General features: G+C 40.3%; 1 protein-coding gene across 1 annotated transcript; it reads left to right on the top strand.

Moving 5' to 3' along the window:
- The first annotated feature begins 879 nt into the window (after positions 1–879).
- LOC149870664 (profilin-1-like) lies at positions 880–1,302 on the top strand. The gene has a single exon (XM_090034737.1). The coding sequence runs from the start codon at positions 880–882 to the stop codon at positions 1,300–1,302; it is 423 nt and encodes a 140-aa protein (XP_089890863.1).
- The last annotated feature ends 19,795 nt before the right edge of the window (positions 1,303–21,097 follow it).

Genomic DNA, 21,097 nt, shown 5'->3' with positions numbered 1-21,097 from the left:
ATCAGCTGTAGGAATAAAGGTAGTACATCTCTTAACTATTCCACAAAATGATAGCTTGCACATCACTTCTATAACCAGCTCTTAGCTATTGAGCAACCTAGCTGGTTGCATTAGATCTTGAACAATTTGAAGGAAAAGGTGGTAGATTTACTGCTCAATTTTAGAAATGGCATCCTTTGGAAATTGGACATCTTAAAATAAAACTGAGAAATGTTTGGGTCCAGAAAATGGATTTTCAAGGTTTATACAAACAGGGTGGAATAGGCTGGGTGCTGTTTACCAAGAATAGATGCATGGTGAGAGGCTTGAAAACACAGAAATTTTTTAAATTGGAATAGAAAAGAGAGTGGTGAATTCTGGTTAGTGAGACTAGAATTCTAGGCTTACAAAATTTATCTTCCAAGTTTTATCATACAACTTGGAAAGAAGCTTCTTGCATAATTGTCAAGGGTTCAGGATATTGGATAAGGGTGTAAAGAAAAGTTGTTTGCTGAGGCAGATCTTTTTTAGTATGCGGATGACTTTTCTTTTTAGGGGGAAAAAAAAGTGCTAGTTGACTAAATCCCAAAGACAAGGGGGTTTGGAGAGAACTGTTCTCAAAATTATCTCGTATTCATCTTCTGCAATGCACCATCATCTCTAAACAGTTTACATTAATTGAACGTAATATTTAAATAGTCAAGGAAGATCATGCTTGACCAAATGCATCTTTTCATTGGAATTGTTTGGAAGGAAAGACAATGGCCAGATTGGTTACAGACTGTTTGCCTTGTCTTTATATATAAAAAAAAAAAAAAAAAAAAAAAAAAGACTATAGCAAGCCCAACAGATATTGAGAAGTGATTTTTGTTTTGTTTTTTTCCTAACGCTAAAGGAGCCATGGCTGGCTGGAAATCTTACATTGACCATATGATGGCTGATGGAACCTGCCAGGATGCTGCCATAGTTGGCTACAAGGACATTCCTTCTGTGTGGGCTGCTGTCCCAGGAAAGATCTTTACTGGCATCACCCCTGCAGAGGTGAGCACATTGCTGGGGAAGGACCGCTCTGTGTTGTTTGTCAATGGACTTACACTGGGGGGCCAGAAGTGCTCGGTGATCAGAGACAATTTATTGACAGATGAAGAATTTTCCATGGACCTAAGAACAAAAAGCTTAAAAGGAGAACCTACTTCTAATATTACAGTATCCCGAACAGCCAGAACTTTGGTGGTTCTGATGGGCAAAGAAGGTGTTCATGGAGGAAATGTTAACAAAAAGTGTTTTGACATGGCTTGCTACTTAAGAAGTTCACAATACTGATGCTGTAAATGCCTGTATAGTTCTACTGAGGCTTGTGATTGTTTGCATAGATGTTCAAGATTTGTTATCCTTTTTGAAGACTATAGTGGGGAAGGGGAAATCTAAAATAGCATAAAGCTGTCACATCCCACTTGTACCAGTCGGTTTTTGACAATTACAGTGTAATGTTGGGAATGAAATGAATAAAAGGAATGTAATGGTTGCTTGTTACAGAAAGGACATCACCCCCTTATTCCACAATTTAGACTTATTTCTATCAAGCTCATTGAGGCATCAGAAATGGGGAAAGCTGAAACAATACTAATCAATAGCCCAGGATTGGAAGGGAGGTGTACACTTCCTGAATGCAAAAAATAATTTACTTTTCCATGATTCTTTTCTTAAATATTACATGAGAGATTGAACAGGGTTTCTAGCTCTTAAGACCATGATATTGGAAAAGCATACAATCTTTTTTTCTAGTAGGTTTATGGACAATGAAATGTATGGCTAAGGAACCAAGAATCTAGGCAGGCAAGGTTCTTTGGGTAGATGTGATGTCCTCTTTATTAGACCAACTAAATAGTTGGAAGCTTTGAGGCACATGCATTGGGAGACTGCTGCTATTATGTGGTTTCCAAGGTAGAAAAGGAGCTAAAGTATATTGAGAACCTTATGAATATGCAAATGAGTGGAAGTTTGAAGACAATGGATAGAGATGGGAGAGAAATGGTCTGAAGGAATGCAAGTGGTCAGCTTGAGACAGATTACCTGGTGTGTTAGATGCCAGGCAGGCTGTAATATGTCATAAATCCAATGTCTATATAAAGTCCATGACTTATTTTATGTTTTAATCCAGTAGACTTATGAAGTGAGATTTGTAGGACCTTCTATGAAAAGAGTTTTGTAAGTTCCCTTTGAGAACTAGCTATAAGATTGGAGACGGGGTGCGTCTCTTGTGACAAGGTTCAGTGCTTGTTGAAAGGCAAGGATGGGTGGTTCTGGAAAGGATCTCTTTAAGAATTGGGTTGTCTTCTAGTATGAGTTGCAAATTGTTTGAGGATTTTCTGTATAGGTTCCAGGGAAGGATGGTCTTTTTGAAGTTGCCACGTGTAATGGTGTGCAATTCATGGGTATTTTGGTTTTTGTATTTCAGCAGTTCCTCACATAGTATCCAGGTGGCTCTTTCATAAGTGTGATCTATCTCTCTGGAGGAGAGTAGTCTCTCAAATATAAAAAGGGCACATAAGACTAGCAGAATCTCCTGGTGCCTGAAGAAGGGTGTTTGTGCCTGAACTCTTTTTCCAACTATTCAGTTGGTCTAATAAAAGATATCACATCTACCCAATGAAACTTACCTGCTTATCTCCTTAGACCAGCACAACTACACCCAACAACCCTGAACCAATAAGCTGATAATCTATGGGATAAAGGACTGTAACTTGGAAAGCAGTAGCTGAGAATAGGGTTGTGTTGTTTTGTTTTGTGGTGTGGAAGGGGTGGAAAGAGAGGCAAATTTATGGTGGATAACCAACTGAAAGTGCAATGGAATACAGGTTTCCTTTACTTTATGTGGGTTCTGTATATGCAAATTCACTTTTTTTTTTTTAATGCGGTGACCTTTTTTTTATACCAAAAATTTGTTATATGCAAGGTAAATTTATCTTTATGCAACTGGTGTAGTGGAAGCTTGCAGTCAGCTACTTTGTATGGTGCATTGTAAGAGTGACATTCACCAAAAGGTAGTCTCCTGTGTAGATCTGTGCTCTTTGTTCACAGTCTGTGACTTGCGTTTCTGTAGTTACTAACTAAACATTCACCACCTGTGCCTGTATGTAGTGTCTACTGTTGGTGATACCAAAATTGTCTTGTGAAAGTGGTAGAAATGGGTTTGGGGGTCAGTACAGTTGAGGTCATGGAATGTATCCCTATTTCTTGCATTGTAAGGTGGGTTCCCTTTATGCACAGTTTTTTCCAGGAATGCATGTACAACATAAAGCAAGGGAAACATGATCCTTGGCAGTGAAAATAGGAGTATATTTTTGCCTCTACAAAACTTTTTGGGACTAGACTCCCTCCCCGCCCCATTATGCAGTCAGATAAAGTCAAGAGCTTTTTGAAATCTTCTCCAAAAATTAGGGAAATCTATAAACCCCAGAAAGCCATCACACCGGAAGAGAGCCAACGTGGTTCCCATCTTCAAAAAAGGGAGGAAGGAGGACCCAGGAAACTATAGGCCAGCTGGTCTTACCTTGATCCTGAGTAAGCTTTTTGAGAGAATTATCCTGGTACGTGTCCATGAGGGGCCAGTGGGGGAGGTTATGCTTGGGGGCAACCAACGTGGGTTCATTAGAAGCAGATCCTGTCAGACAAACCTGGTGCCCTTCTATGACCAGGTCACCAAATCCTTAGATGCAGGGGTAGCAGTGGACGTAGTCTCTCCTGGATTTTAGGAAGGCCTTTGACACTGTCTCTCACCCCATTCTCATTTAAAAAAAATTGGGGGACTGCAGTGTCAACACCTACACAACCAAATGGGTTGCTAACTGGCTGGAGGGCTGCACCCAGAGAGTGGTAGTGGACGGGTCATTTTCAACCGGGAGGGATGTGGGCAGTGTGGTTCCACAGGGCTTGGTCCTCGGGCCTGTACTGTTCAACATCTTCATCAGGGACTTGGACAAGGGGGTAAAAAGCACCCTGTTCAAATTTGCTGATGACACAGATGTGGGCAGGCTAGAAGGGAGAAATAGGCTGCAATCGGACCTAGACAGGTTATAGGGGTGGGCAGATGAAAATATGAGATTCAACACTGACAAGTGCAAGGTGATGCACCTGGGGTTAAAGAACCGGCACCATACTTACAGGCTGGGGAACTCCCTTCTCGTCAGTGGAGAGGCAGAAAAGGATCTCGGAGTCATCATTGATGCCAAGATGAACATGGGCTGGCAGTGTAGGGATGCAGTCAGGAAGGCCAACCATACCTTGTCATGCGTCCACAGATGCATCTCAAGCAGGTCCAAGGAGGTGATCCTCCCCCTCTATGCGGCACTGGTCAGGCTGCAGCTGGTGTATTGCATCCAGTTCTGGGTGCCACACTTCAGGAGGGATGTGGACAACACAAAGAGGGTCCAGAGGAGGGCCACTCGCATGATCAGGGGCAGCAGGGTAGGCCCTCTGAGGACAGGCTACAGGACCTGAACCTGTTCAGCCTCCACAAGAGAAGGCTGAGGGGGGATCTAGTGGCCTGTTACAAACTAGTCAGAGGGGACCAGCAGGCACTAGGGAAGTCCCTATTCCCCCGTGCACTCCCAGGAGTGACTAGAAATAATGGTTACAAGCTCACAAGGGTAGATTCAGACTAGATATCAGGAGGTGCTATTTCACTGTCAGGGCAGCTAGGATCTAGAACCAACTTCCAAGCGAAGTGGTGCTGGCTCCCACCCTGGGGGTCTTTCAGAGGTGGCTAGACAATCATCTTGCTGTGGTCATTTGACCCCAGTACTCTTTCCTGCCATGGCAGGGGGTCGGACCCCCTTGATCATCTGCTCAGGTCCTTTCCAACCCTACAAACTGTGAAACACTGGTAAGCATACCCTCTTTTAATACATGGGAGACATGGCAGTGACCTAAAATTGAATCGGGCACAACAGGAACTGGAAGCTGAGTATTCTACATCCTAGGCAAACATCCTGACCACTCGGCTTTTAAATTAGGTAGACAGTCTTCTTTTCAAAAAAGAAAAAATCCACCGAAACTGACAATACTTTAAAATCTGGTATATTCCTAAATTCTCCAGCACAAAGCCTCGTAAGAAAATTTCTGACTAGCTACGAATGGGAGCATTGAGGTGGTATGTTGCCACTGTATACAGCACTGGTGATCTCATTACTGGAGTACTGCACACATTTCTAATATCAACTTTAAAAAATGCATGTCCAAGTGGGGGGAAAAAACGGGTCTGAAAAATCTTTCCTAGTAAGAGACTGAGGTTCTGAAGTACATCTAAGAAGTGTTCAGTACAATACTTCTAGATAGCAGTATCTTTTGTAAGACTTCTGATAAGAGAGAGTGCTTTCATCACTTCTTATATGAACAAGGGCATAATCAAGGTCACACTAGAACTGCAACAGGACTTTTGAATTGTGAGTAACTAATAATGAGGAAAAACTAACCTAGGATAAAACACCCTGAGTTATGTAACTAAGTTTATGGATATTTGAGGAATTTAGCAGCTACTGAGCTTTCTCAACTAATGTTTGTCTTAACAAATTCTGCTTCTTGCTCTGAAGAGAAGCAAGTCTGATTCAATAGAATGAAGTAGGAAATTTAATCTATAACCAATGGACTAAGACTATACAAATCTTAAAGGCTAGTTCAGTTATAATAATCTTTAGGAAACCTAATTATTGCATTTTTCTTTTTTTTTAAATTTATTAGTTTAGTTTGCACAATATTTCATAGACATTAGACCTGGAAGGGACCTCGAAGATTGAGTCCAGCCCCCTGCCCCAGGGGCAGGTAGTCAGCTGGGTTCACAGGATCCCAGCAAGATAAACATCCAATAGACTCTTCAAGCACCTACTCTGGACTCCTTTCACTACCTCTGGTGGAAGTCTCTTCCAGGCCTTGGAAAGGCATGATCAGAGGGCAAGAGAGTAGGCCTTGTGAAGAGAGGCTGTGACCTATGGGACTTTTCAACCTGGAGCAGTGCTGGCTCTGGGGTGACATGGTGGCAGCCTATAAGTACATAAGGCATGTGAATCGGGATCTGGGGGAACATGTATTCACCAGAGCACCCCAGGGGATGACAAGGTCAAATGGTCACAAACTCCTGCAAGACCATTTTAGGTTGGACATAAGGAAAAACTTCTTTACTGTCTCAGCCACTAAGGCCTGGAACAGACTCCCTCAAGGTGGTACAAGCACCTACTCTAGACACTTTTTTCAAGAAAAACATTTGGATGCTTATCTTGCTGGGATCCTTTGACCCTAACTGACTTCCTACCCTTTAGGTCCAGCCTCCTTCCCCAATGATTTTATGAGGTCCTTTCCTGCCCTACTGTCTATGAGCAGCCTGATGTTAACAACTCCAGAAGGCAAATAGCAGTGCACCAACAGAATTGGTGCAGAAACTACACCTTACAGGGTCTGTCCTTTTACCTCCAACTTCCTTCTTTATGAAGATTCTAGCTTATATGTCATCACTATTGTGTTTTACTATTAGTCCTACAGTATTCTCTTGAAACAACCTATTAACATTTTAATAGAACTATACTAATTGCTTCATCTCAGAGGCAGAAATATATATGTCCCATTAGATCAAAGAATGTTACTGACAGTCATCTATGTTTAGATCCTTCCAAGTTGTCATGACTCTTGTGTGTGTCTCTCTCAAAGAGATCCTTTTGCCGTCTTTGCTTAACATTAATGGCTTTAAAATTAATTAATACATTCACTCTGGTATAGCAAATAAAACAGTTTCTACACTTGAATTCATATCTCTACAAGGATTAAAAATAGAGCTAGCCACAGCCCAAAATTCCCTAGTAATTGCAATTGTGCTTCTCTAAGCAATATTTATAACATAATGGTTTTATTGTTCTGGCCTTTTATATCAGAAAATACTCAGTCTTAAAAAGAAAGCCAAGTACATGAGTGTGCTGGTCAATCAAATTGAGAAGGAGGGGGAAAAAATTACAGGGCAAAGACTAAGTACAAAGGACAGAAAAGGCTAAACTTTCATATAGATCAAACTGCTTTGTGTTCTGTAACAAATGTACCCTGACTTTTCTTGTCTGGTACCACAACATTAGGCTAGGCCATCTAACCTCTTGATATACCTCTATCACTTCTGTCCAAGAAGTGAGAGAGACTCTTAAATTAATGGGCTAGTAGAAATCTGAGAAGATATTTGGGGGGGAACAAAACAAAAAATTTTTACTCATTTGCCAGAAACTGGCATCTAAACTGGATTGCAACAGAAGCATAACATTGCAACCCCACTTGAAGCTCTATCATTTATTAGCTTCAAAAGAGCTAGTTTCTTGCACTTAAAATTATCAGAAGTTTGAAAGAATACTTTTCCCTACAACTTGTGTTTAGGAGTAATCTTTATTATCTTCATGTACTATGAAGTTGGCTTATATTTGGAAATTAACATTAATTTCTGACCAGTAATTTTAGTCGAAATACAAAATAAAACTTGGGTTCAAAATATGCAAGTACATGTCATATAGTATTTGAGACTGGACAGGCTATCCATGAATAAGTTGATGTTCATCAAGCACTGTTGCAAGGTGTATGGTATTAATTACACTGGAAAACTTATTTGGAACCACTTTGCACATTTTGAAGCATTGGTGATGTCTTCTATTACTCAGTGGACTGGACTGGATATTAAGGAGGCCTTGTAGAGAGTTTAGTTTAGTTCTTGTTGTTGCCTTCTACTGAAGTGGAAATAATGGAAAAGGAGAATCAAAGATCTTACAGGTAGGTGGCTATAAGCATATGATCAGCAAGCTATTCAATAGGCCTAAGCTTAAACTTGTTTTGGCCACGTGCTATTGGATTAAGCAATCGCATTTTTTCCTTAATTTTTAAATGCCGAATTATGTGGTGTTTTTTGTTTGTTTTTTTTCCTACAGATAACTCTCTAGAAGTATCCTTAGATTTGCAGGCGTAATTGCAATGTTTGACTGAGGCAGACGGACTAACCCTTGCACCCTTCCTCCTGCCCCTCAACACTTGTCCCCTGCTGGCTTCTTGCCTGCCCCTTGCCACTGCTTACTCTGTAGCAGCTCTACTTGCTCTGTTTTTGGCAGTGGTCTATCGGCAGCAGCAGACCCTGGCCCCAGGCCTAGGTCATGCTGGAGCTGCAGCAGCTCTCTTGCATCCTGCATAGTCCTCCCCACATTACTTCCTCTTGCACCACATTATCTCCCCCCCCATACTTCCCCCTTTCTATGGTTTGTGATGTCCCTGACATTGGTGCTAGTACCAGAGGCAGAACTGCCTGCATTGGGCAAGCACTTGAATCTAAGATGAGCTACTTCTTGCCCCCAAAATTGGTGGGGGAAAACCTCATCTTGGATTTAAAAACTTATGTGGAGAATGTCCTTCATCTAGCAAGTCCAGAACTAGGAGCAGCTTACTGATGCCAGTTGTTACACAATTCCCTTCTGTACAGTGTATGGGTTGCTAAATATTCAGTATACTAAATGGGATTTAAAGCTACCATTCTGAAAATTGGAATGTAGGTACCAGCCATGTAGAGGTGTACTGATATTAAGGACTGGTACACAAGTTCATGGTATCCTTGTATGTTCAAACAGGCAGGATCAGGGCTTTTTCAAGGACTACTCCTGTAAATAACTGTTAGTCTATTAAAAAAGTTATGATTATGCTTTCTTGCCCATCCACGTGTATGTTTCTTTGAGAAACATCGGATCTTATGAAAGTTCTCTTCATAATCCCTTACTTCCATGTCTTCCATCAAAATTAAAAGTTCTATAGCAACCAAAATGGGAATTTAAGTGCAAATTTGCTTTCCTTTTGGATTTGTTTTTCAGGGAGCTGGATTAAAAAAGTAATGAAGTCAGTTTGAAGTCAATGGGAAGACCTGATTTGGTTCTCAACCATCTTAGACTCAAAGTACACTTCATTTTCATTAGGCTTAAAGCACCACTTGGAAAATGCCAGCTCTTAGCTTTTGATCATTTTGACTATAGGAAAAATAATGGAGAATTCTTCTGGTATAAAGAACTCGAAGTCCACAATAGGCCAGAGTCGTTTTGATCCTATGGATTCCTATTTGATACCTCTGGCTGCATCCAAAGGAGCAGCCCTGTAATATGTCTGCAGTGCTACATACCACACATTTGGTTGTTCTCCACACTGCAAGGAAACAGCATGGTAGGTTTCTTAACCCCTGGATATCCAAGGGTTAAAAACAAAACCATGGTGGGGTGGGGAGCAGAGTAGTGCACACAGCAGCAGCATATGCCACCCAAAGCCAGAGCCTGGCTGTTCAGAGCCACTCTCTGCTAATGACTAGGCTCTGTAAAGCAGGAGCAACATGGCTACAGCCCAGGAGGCCCACAGGACCCCCTGATAAACCTGCCAGGGCCAGCCCAGTGCTGGCCCCAGCCCCTTCTAGCCCACCTGACATGCCTTGATATGCACCAGAGAGCACACAGCACAGGCATGCCTTGGGGACAAGTAGTAGCAACACAAGGTGTGCTGCTGCTAGTTGTCCCTGGGGAACCAAATGTCCACATCATATGTGGACATGGCCTCTCTTTATCTTGTAAATCATGTGCAGGTATGTAATAGGGGACTTTAGCCCTGTTACAGAGAAGACAGGGTCAGAGAAGGAAAGGCAGCAGAACCTCTATAGCTGAGAAAAGCAATAACTGACTTTCTGCAGTAAGAAGGGTGGAGGAGACCCCAGTAGTCAAGAAAGGGCCTAGATGGACAGGAGGGTGGCAAGCAGCTGGCAGTACAGAGGGGGAGCAGGGACCTTTAAAAAGGGATGAGTCCAGGCCCTTGGCCAGGGGCTCACACTTGCAGCCATCTAACTGTGGACTGAGTTTTGTAAGCCCCAGCAAAGGGAGGAGAACAAGAGATTGAGCACTCCTGCACCCAGGGAGCAGAAAGCCTGCTGATAGACCAAGTAGGTGGGACTGAGTGAGAGAGAAACTTTCCCCAAATCGGAGGCAGGGGGCTGGCCATGGCAGTGGTGGAAGACAGCCCTGCAGGGGGCAAGGGCAGAAACCCCTCTAACCAGGAAAGCTGATGCTTAAAAGGAGGGACTTCCATCAACCTGGAACAGAGGAGCAAACACCCAGAAAGTACTGAGAAACTCCTTTTTTGTTGTGCCTTGGAAGGCTCTGGGAATGGGATACAAACATTTGAAAAGTTTTATGTTCACCTTGGAGAAACCCCAAGAAGAGGCTGAGGGTGCCCAAATAAACTATGAACTGTCTGTGGTGATATCCAGGGCCCAGGGAAGTGGGGAACCCTGAGGAGCTTGTTGTGGGCCTGCTTGATGAGGCGTTTTATTTTTATTTTTTCCCCTGCTCATTATATTAGTACACTTGGTAGACTGAAGTGGTTGTGTGGAGAGACTAGGAAGCCACAGAGAAGAGGGGCCCAGTACACAGATTTTTTTCCCCCTGTGTTGTGGGTTTTTTGGGGTAGGAGGGGGATTACCTTGATGGTTCTTGGAGGGTGAGAGACCATGGTAGGGGTAGGGGGTCAGAACTCTGACTAGGCAGAGAGGAGGACAAGACAAGTTGAAGCCCAATCTGGCTGGTCATCAACCCACAAGCAACTTGGGGGGGTGGGGGGGAAGGGTAGGAGAAAGGAAGGGGACAAAACCCTGTGCAGACCCATCAAACTTGGGGCTAGGGACAGGATAGGGATTAGGGAGATAAAGTACCTATTTACAGATTGTTAGGAAGGGACCTTGCAGATCATTGGGTCCAGCCCCCATGCTCTAGACAAGAAGACAACCTCAGTTAGGTGACCTCAGTGAGGTGACTGTCCAGTCTCCTCTTGAAAACCTCCAGGGTAGGTGATTGCACCACTCTGGAGGGAGTTTATTCCACAGTTTGGAAACCCTGACCATGAAGGAGTTTTTCCTGGTATTAAGCCTGAAGCAGCCTTCTAGGAGTTTATATCCATTGGTCCTGGTCTTCCTCGGGGTGTCCTAGCGAACAGTTGTTCACCGAGCTCTTGATGCACTCGCTCCTCTTAACCACTAGCAAGTCCCCTCTCAACCTTCTCTTCTTTAGGCTAAAGAGGCCCAGGTCCCTCAGCCTTTTCTCAGAGTGGCTTCTTAAAGACAGCCTCTCAAACAAACATCTGCAGATAACACCAAGATGTGGCAGGTGAGAGAGGAAAAGAGGGCCGGACTGGGGGACTAGAGTAGGTGGCCAGGTACGAACCCTTCATAAGGGAGCATCCAGCTTATCTCTGGAGGACCACTATATTACAAGGTGTTTGCATACCCACCAGTGTTAATAATGCATAGCATCCTGTAGTACCCTTGAGAGGATCTCGCTGCAACCATCCTAAAAAAAACAAAAACAAAAAAACCCCCAATCACTGAACTTCTCTGACTGCCAGATCACACATAAATAAACCCAAACTGGAAACAATGACTGCAGGCAAATGCTGCAGGCGCTACTGTTTATATAACCAGTTTATTTAATCTTGAAGGTGAAGCATAATAAGTAAATGAGGTAGTGATTATTTCTTCCTAAGTAGGCAAGTTGTTTTTGTTTTGTTTTTTTCTGAGAGCCTCTGAAACTGTTCTTAAAATTTCTTTATTATGAAAAGAAGGAAAAACAGTAGTAATTGGGTGGGGGACATACTCCAATTCCACTCAAAGCAAATTCTGAATAGCCATTTACTTTGCATATTCCAAATTAACCTCTTAAATCAACCCAACATTAAAAGGGATGACACTATTTAAAAATAGATTTAAAAGAAAATATTGCATTAAGCCAAAAATGTGCTCAGAGCCCTAAAATATATTTTCTTCACTCTCATGAGCCAGGAAGAGGACAGGATTTCCTGATGCTAAGTGGTGATGCAAAGTGGATTTTCATGCCATTCTGCTAAATCCTCCCTGCTGGTGTCAATAAGATTAAATGGAAGCAAAGAGCCTCAGGTGTTCAAAGCTGGATTGTGGGATTTAACTTTTTTAAAGTTTTTTTTTAATTGCCATTTTGTGCAGTGCAGAAAATAAAATAAAATACAATTAAGTTTAATACAGTACTGTGTTTTGCATAAAAAACAATAGCAAGCAGTGAATAATGAGATGGGAGCAGAGGGATCAGTGCCAGTTGAAGAGGAAGCAGAAAAGTACATCTTATGTTCTCCTACCCTGAAGAAAAGTTCTCAAGAAAAGAAAAAAAGCAAGTGGCAGAGATAACAGGAGCCTGTTCTTTCATTTTTATGTACAAGTGTGAACTTAAACAAAGTACAAGCAACCTAAGGCAGTTGTCAAAATCCATCATCTCTTACCTCCTCTGTCTTAATACTATGCTGAATAGTGACATGGTCACAGACTGGGGTAGACAGGAGCAAAGGCAAAGCTATATTGTAGTAGTGAACAGGAAAATAAATTAGAGATGCTGTCTCAAGGAATGTATCAGTTTAGAAAATGAAGAACTTGCCAATGTGCCATATATATTGAAAGCAACAAAGTCAGAAATGTACCAAAAAACAGGTAAGTGGTGCAACCAAAGGACAAATTATTGATTTGGTTTTATGTTTCGGCTATTTCCAAGACGCTACAAAGTGTGCAGTTATGAACAATTTGCTAATTGTGGCATGGAGAAGAATTCCTGTTGTCTTTTATATTTGCTGTCTCTGTCCTCTGTCTGCTTCAAGCTTGTGTGTCAAGTGTCACAGAATTTATGAGCAGTAGGTACCTGGTGCTATACAAATAAGCAAAGCTGGTGAAAGAAGACATACCTATATAGAAAATAAGAACCAGTTAAATTGTGCATGTGTATATATATATGTGTGTGTGCGTATATAGTTGCATTTTTATCAAAGATGGGGAGAAACAGTAAGCAAGTACTTGCATACCTAGTTGTTAGACGCTCTTGACTGTACCTATCTAGCTCTAGTATGGGAAATTAAAACCCCAGTAATTCTTTCTGGCTGACTTCATAACCTCTATTTTGGGCATTTTTCCAGAAGTCCATGCTGCATCAGTAACCTGTAGATGATAAACAGCTGCAAAGGATTTGAAGAAGGAGAACCAGGAGAGAGATGTGCAAAGATACGACTAAAGTTACAGTGTTGGGTTGCACATCCTAAACAGCCCCCTTTCATCTATAACTGCAGTAACTTTTTTAACATCAGTACAGCTGTCTGATTGTTGTTGTTGTTGTGACTTGTTTCTGCGTAAATTGGCATTTTCCTTTTTACATAACCTGAGATGAAAAATAAGATTGACCAATTTGTGCCAAGCTGATTGTGTCTAACACTGCAGAATTGAAGACTAGGAATATTTATCCTATTTAGCAGTTTGTTGTCCTTATCTTAGCAGGCAAAACTAGCAAGATATTTGTGCGTTTTTTGATCACAAGATTTAAATCCAGCCTCACTAATTTAGCCTAATTCCTTCAGTTAATTCTGATTTTCCCCCCTCTTCCCTCCCCACCTCACCAACTAGTCCCACTAAATTGCCCTCAGTTTGCAATCCTTTCCTGCTCCTGGTTTTCCAGGCATGCACCAGTGCCAGGAGCCCAACTGAAGTAAGTCTAGTGGGGGTGGGCAAGATGGATATGTGGGAGTCCAGGGAGGTTGCCAGGATTGGAGGATTACAGATTTTCATGGACTGATACCCAATAAAGGAACATGACATTAAAGTTGCATCTTACTGACTTTACAAAAATCTGATATTCACACTGGAAAAACAAAAACACTGTCACTATGAGAACCGTCTTTTTAATGTAATAAACAATTATACATCCGCTGTTGACATTGGCATAAGGAATCATCTGGTTCAAGGTGTTTCTCTTGCCTAGTTTTAAAGACATACTTATTTAATATCTCATTCCAAGTATACTGTTTGACAAGCCTGTCATAATGTTATACCACATGCTTACCTACCATCCATGACAATTCTGTGACACAAATTTCTAACTGCTTGAGCAAAATTAGTATTTGACCTTTAGCAGTTCAGCTTGGGTAGATTCAAAATGCAAGTCACTGTCCAAAAAACTGCGGTAGCTTACCTTTTCCTGGCTGAAAACAGTAAGCAGATGTATAGCAGATCACCACAGGTCATAGGCACAGTGAGAAAACAGTTGCATGCAACTTCCAGGCTGTAGTTCACTCCAAGCAAAAATACTAGTCTTATCACATGCAAAACATACTGCTGTTCCAGAAAAGCTGATACTGTACTGTTTTAATGATGTGTAATTGTATAGCTTTATGATAACAAAAAAAACTTTTCTACTTTATGTAGAGCATTTCATATCTCTGTTGTATAGTAATATTACAAGGAATAATGGACACAAATTATTGGAGAGTAGGTTTAGATTAGACATCCATAAAAACTACTTCACAGTTAGGGCGGCTAGGAGCCGGAAGCAACTGCCAAGGGAAGTGGTGCTGGTTCCTACCCTGGGGGTCTTTAAGAAGAGGCTTGATGACTACCTGGCTGGGGTCATTTGATTCCAGTTTTGATCCCACCCAGGCGGGGGGTAGGCCTTGAAGATCTACAAGGCCCCTTCCGACCTGACTTCTATGTTTCTATGATTACAGTAAATAGTCACAGGTGGTTAATAGTCAGACTGAAGCTGGGCAAAAGGGAGGACAGGGTGGCAAGAGATGAACTAGTTTAGAGATGTGAACTTTCATAGGCAACAACCTACTCATCAGGTATTGAGTGGACCAGCAAAAAGCAAAAACTTACATAAAAGGGAAAGGAACAGAGGGAAGGGGTAATAAGAGGTTTGATTAGATCATATTTCTGATTGTATTACAAATAAACTGTAAATGCTTCACCTTATATTTTTTGCCCTTCCCCTCTCCCCAAATAAAAGGAAAAAAAAATTAATAAAGGAAACAAATGAATAGAAGTCTTTTTTGCCTGAGGCAGAACTGGATGAGAACTCTAATTTACCCCATGAGTAGGTTTTAAAAATTCTAAAAAGTAAAAATCAATGCAACTGCAGTCACAAGATTCCTTGTTACTCATTCCATTTACTCTGGTAGGAGGCTAGCTTGGCACATTCCTGCATAAAGCGTGTTGCAGTTGCTTTTAAAAATTCTGGTGCTTGTCTAAAGAGAAAGAGGAAGAAAACCCTAATTCCACAGAATTACTATATATGCTTAAATTATTTGGGCCAACAACAACAAAATCACAACAACAAGTGAAGCAAATTAAAGTGTTAAGCTCCCTGTGTGCCCTTCACCTTCAGGCTATCAAGTTCTGTTTGTTTCTTAAATTCTAGTGTCACTGAAGGAAGAAGTATTTTGCTAGTGCAGGTACCAACTCAGAAGATTTTAACATCTGCTGTACAATGATTTAAAAAACTGGGCCTCTAACTTCCACTGAAATTCAAGTATGAAAGAAAACTTAGGGACAATTTTGTCAAGGTAGAGCTAGAAAAAAAAAATGGAAATGGACACCTTCACTATTAGAACTGGAGTCGAGCAAGGATGGGTGATTGTACCCAACAGTTTTCCATTTATATTGCACCTATTCTGCATCTCATTGCTGATAGACTTCCATTTGGATTCAGCATCCAGTATTGCATGGATAGGAATCTCTGTAACATCAACTGGTTCTCTCCTAAATCCAAGAGAACCAGCACCACCATCTTCACTATGCCAATGGTGTCATGTGTGCCCACTCAGCTGAAGAGCTCCAGGTCTACTTGATTGCTTCTGTGAAGCACATGAAGTGGTTGGACTCACTTCCAGGTTCATAAAAACAAAGATCCTTTACCAAACTACCCCCAAACCTATGAACTGCTCAATGTGTGGAAAATGTTGAGCTTTTTCCCTACCTGGGTAGCCATATTTTCCAAAATCTGCCACTGCTGCCTTTGTGCATCTCTGAAATTCTTTCATGATCATGACACCATATGCTCCAAACTTCACATCTACCAGGCTCTTGCCATGCCTACCATATTGTATGAATGTGAAGCTTGGATAGTATCAGAAACACCTGAAAGCTTTGAAAGGTTACCATCAGCTGTATCTTTAGAAAACTGTCACTGTGCTGCCAGCAAGATTGTGCAGCTTTGGTAGCAGCATTTGCTTTTTTTTCTCCCCACTCCCCAAATGGCATCTAGATACCTGTCCCAGTTGCCCAACCCTAATAATGCTACTAATTGTATTCCAAAAAATGCTGAAATTTGTGGCAACTTGGTAACTTGCTAAAACTTTGCAGCTACAGAACCGTGGAATCCTGAATGAGAGGAATGGGGCAGCTTAAACTCTTCAAAACTTTAGCATAAGTCAGAGGTGTTAAACTCATCCAACCCCACAACTCAGAGGAACATTGCTGGGACAGACTGGGACTGACCTCCTGTGCAGCACCTGGGGTGGAGGGTTTAGCCTGCACACCACATGCAGCATTCTAGCCACAGGACTCACTGTGCAAATGGTACACAGAGCTGGCACAGAACCTGCGGTGCCTGCAGTACATGGGCTGAACGCAGCGCTGCAGACCACCAAGGGGGTTGCTTCCAGGGTGCTGCATGCATCCTACATCCCTGTGCAGCATGCAGGTTGTACAGCACATTGGTCCAGAACCAGCATGTGAGGTCAACCCATCATATGGCTTCACGGGCTGAATCTACTCCACAAGCTATATGGTTGACACCCCTGGTATAAGCCTTTCTGCAGGGTCAAACAGATTTTGGAGCACAGCTCTGTAGCAGGAGGTAAATACACTTATACATTCTCTGGCTGTAGAGTGCGCAGGGCTCAGAACATTTGGACAGGCAGAATGCTAAAAAATAATTTATTTTATTTCCCTTGAATATAACACAGTACAATGATATATAACAATTCTTTTACACTGAATCCAACATTTAATCTCCTAGCTGTGAAAAAAAAAAAAAAAAAAATCAAGCCTTGCATCCAAAGCCATCCTCATGTTTGTAATGTGCCTATGATACAGCCAAATTTCCCATGGGTGAATACCCAATGGAAGGTTTATAAAGACAAATGCATGACACTGCTATTCTTTACATTAATTTAAGTTTTCATAAAAATCTTTAAGAGATCCAGTAATATTGAAAATGTGAGGTACTTACTGAAAATGGGAAAAATACACAAATTAATAACTTGATTTATTATAAAGTTAATATACTGTATGATTTTGTTTTTACAATTCAAGTTGCCTACTCGCATGAGCAAAACTAATACTTAAAATGGCTAATTTTTTCCGCTGAAAGTACAGTGAATATGAATTTGAGACGAGATGAAATTTGGAATTATTTTTCCAGCAGCTAAATTTTTCACTTTAAAAATGGTAATAATTAACCTGAATATTTTTAACTTCTCTTGTCATTGGTTGCTACTTTTGAATGTGATCATGCTTTGTGGAAAAGTTACAAGTTTATCTCTGTAGAAATTATTTTAAATATTAGGGGAAAGTTTTGGCAAAAATATGTAACTATTGTTTTAGAGCATGTTTTTTTTCCCTTAGCTATCAATGAGAGAGACTCAGGAACATAAATAATAAAGAGCCAGATCTGGAAAAAAATGGCTTCAAGTGAGTGTTCCTTATGTATGTTTATTTGGCACTGAAGTCCCTTAAGTAATGTCTGATCCCATTAATTAAATGTAATAATGTAAGCTATAATTGCTTCTGAATATTTTATCACTATCCAGTATTTTTTTTGTATGTATGCTGCAAACTTATTAACAACACACTACTAACTTGTTCGAAGTTAACTGATGCTGTAAAGGCTTTCCGTGCTACAGTGTTTAGCAGCATGCTACTTTAGCCAGTCAAATCAGATGTGACACAAGCAAAATAATTATTAAATGACAAAATATTTTCCATGTACTTCTGCTCTGAAATTATATTTAAAAAGACTAAAAGAATTGTACAGTATTTGCATTTTGTCTCCATAATACAGGTCTGTATATTGCAGCTGTCCAAATAACAAATGTACTATCAGCACAGAAAAAAATAATTTAGGATATAGAAGTTTATTCTGAAAAACTTGGAGTCAAACTTTTTGGCAAGAAACATTTAGGGTATAATAACTGTCTTGGTTTAAAAATGTTATGCTGGTCTTGTTATAATGTTTCAGAGGGATGTGTCAGGGTTTACTGTTTTTTATCTAATGGAATTCAGATACCATAATAAAAGTAAACCAATTTTACTTTAGCACTTAATACCAACACGTTTGCTACCAACCCTGCTTCAATAAAATGTTTGGGGGTGGGGTTGAGTGGGGGGGTTGGGTTTTTTGTTTGTTGTGGAGTTTGGGGGGTATTTTTTGTGGTCGTAGCTCCTTTTTAAATTGGTAGTAAATATTTGAGGCAGAGATCTATTGATATGACAACTTTTTTTGTTTAAATAATATATCAGAAATGCCTAAAAGTGTTCTAGATATGTCACAGATATGTACTTTGAAATAATACAGCCGAACAAATTTAAACACGTGTAGGTTTTCTCCTTTGGCTGTTAATTTGTTTGTGTTGTCAATGTTCCTTTTCTGTTCAAAATAAGCTTATTCATCACTTCCTAAATTGCCATAGTCTTTTTTTTTATTTTAATACATACAACAATTTTAAATCCAGAAGGGACAACTGTGATAATTTGTTCTGTCTTTTTTTTAATTCAAACCAAAGAACTATATGCAGTAAGTACTGAATTCCACCCAATAGCTACAGCATGATAACTTTATCCAAATATTTCTCATTTCCCCACGTTTTTGGTCATATTGGTTAATGGAACCATTCTTCCTACTGGTCTGGCTTTTAACTGTGGCTTCAGATTTGGTATGGCCCACTGTTTTGACCCATACATCTCAGCTGAATCTAAATTTTGCCATTCCTTTCAACCCATTGTGCCAATGTTCTTAACTAAGTCCTGAGCAATTTACACTTTAACTCTTGTCATCTCCTCCTTTTTCATTTTCATGCCTGAAACACTGCCCATGAGGTCAACTCAGAAAGTTGTCTAAATTACTTTACTTTTCTCACTAGTCTTTCTTCATTTTAAGTCTCTCCAAAGGCTTCCCATCTTTAACTACAAACAGATTCTTCTTGTCCTAACCTCTGAAGCCTTTCATAATCTGTCCCCCTCCAACTCTCCATCTTTTATTGTCATGGAATCAGCTCTTAATTTTGCACTGCTAACAATGCTTGATCACCTTTATGTCAGCACTGTATGCATCGTGAAATCGTGAAGCAAGTTTTCCTGAACAATTCTGACATATTTTCCCCATAAGTTTCTATCTTCTTCCTAAGCTAGCACATAGAATTAACAAATGAGAAAAAAAAATGAGACAAGAACACTTGTCCATGAAGGTCATAATTAAATACCAGCAAAATATATTTTGCTAGAACAAAATACAGGAATTTAGCATATACGTTCAAACTATTCAAGGCTTGTTTGACCGATTCATTATTGTAAATAACACTAGTATTGGTATTTTGGCATGAACCCCATCTTAGATGCCGTAGGCACCTAGTTATTTTTCAGGTTTGTATCCATGGAAGAAGAAAGTTCCTCCTGACCCCTAAATTACGAGATTTCAGAAGCTTTTCTAAACATAACTAGAAACGATTCAAGGTATTTCCTACCTGTTTTTTTTTTCCTACTCATTGAGACTGTAAGATAACAACCCAACACGCCACTGACCATTCTGTAAACCATTATCCCCCTCAGCCTAAACCCAGATCTGCCCCACATTAACCCTGCTTATGCTGTGACTCACCATGTCCCATCAGGGCACCCCTCATTTGGTAGAAAACCCTTCTCATGAAGTCCTTTTCCTGTCAATGGGCAAAAAATAATCACAATGCTAGTATACAATGGACCGTATCAATAAATGCATGCCTGGTATAAAATCCTGTGCATAGCATATAACCTACCTTGGCTGAGATATCTTCCTTTTTCTAAGGCTCTGGTAACACTTTTAATGTAAATAAAGTTTCATTTTAAAGTAATGAATAAAATCTCACAGATGGACCCTCATCTCACATCCAAACGTTAATTATCAGGTAAACAAAAGAAAAACAAAGGAAAATAAGTAGCTCCACACCACCAACTGCTGATAACCTTAAGCAGCTCCCAGTTAGCTCTTCTGTCACCTGAGGAATCCTATTAAATGATGAATTCAATATAACTAATGTCCAAAGGGGAGAGTTGGCTGCAAGTTACAGCACCAACAGAAGCAAAACAAATGTTAAAGGGTACCCCAGCTAGACATAAAATCTCTGGATTCAATGTTGACAGCAGAATAAAAATCACAGGTCCCCTAGACTGTAGTAGAATAGAGTTTCACAGTTCTCTAGGGCCCTAATTAAAAGGTAGCCCAGCAAAAACCTGACTCTACAGGTAGTATTGCAGCCTTCAATTCTCCAGGTAGCATTAAGACAGATGTTTATTCCAGCAACATAAAGGAAAAATAATTCCAAGCACACTAAAATGAGAGATAAATTAAACATAAGTTGAATGAAAATGTGTCTCTACCATAAGTATTCTAATGTGCACCTCACCACGCTACACCCAGCCAGCTGTGTTGTAAATTATATACCTTCCTTCAGCTTAAAACAATTTAAGGTGCTTCTTAACATATTAGAGTATTTACTTAAATATATTGAGTAAAGTTCCTGGAAGGCATTTTTCCTTTTTTTCTGTGAATAAAATTAGCCTGCTCAAACTGTATAACTTTTGCCAGTTTTTTCTACTTTAGATTTGGGGGGGAGTTTGACAGGATGATATAAATTTTTTTTCTGTGAAGACTGAAAGTTTTTTGACATATTTACCACAGAAAACATATTTGCTAGTGTATTAAATTGAGTGTAAGATTTTTTTTTAAATGACAGGATTCAAATTTGAAACCGTATTTGAAAAACATCTCAAAAGTTTAAGCATTTTGAATTTTACCTTGAATAGTTCATGTATTTTAAGTATCACTTCCAAAATTATGTTTAACAGGATGTAGAGGTCTTAAATTATCCAGATCTAAATCTGCAGTAGAATATCCAGTGTCTCGCTATTAAACCTTTCTTACTACCTGAAGCAACCCAGTGGTCTGAAACAATGAAAACAGGTCAGGAAAGGACACACAGCTTTGTGGTGTTGGCC

The sequence above is a fragment of the Crocodylus siamensis genome, chromosome 2 (assembly GCF_052110815.1).
Source record: "Crocodylus siamensis isolate JL-2025a chromosome 2, ASM5211081v1, whole genome shotgun sequence".
Lineage (NCBI taxonomy): Eukaryota > Metazoa > Chordata > Crocodylia > Crocodylidae > Crocodylus > Crocodylus siamensis.
The sequence above is the reverse complement of the archived record's forward strand: the minus strand, read 5'-3'. Positions and strand labels throughout refer to the sequence as shown.

What these genes read in the sequence shown, in the direction of transcription:
- LOC149870664 (XM_090034737.1), top strand. Translation starts at nt 880, where the DNA reads ATGGCTGGCTGGAAATCTTACATTGACCATATGATGGCTGATGGAACC.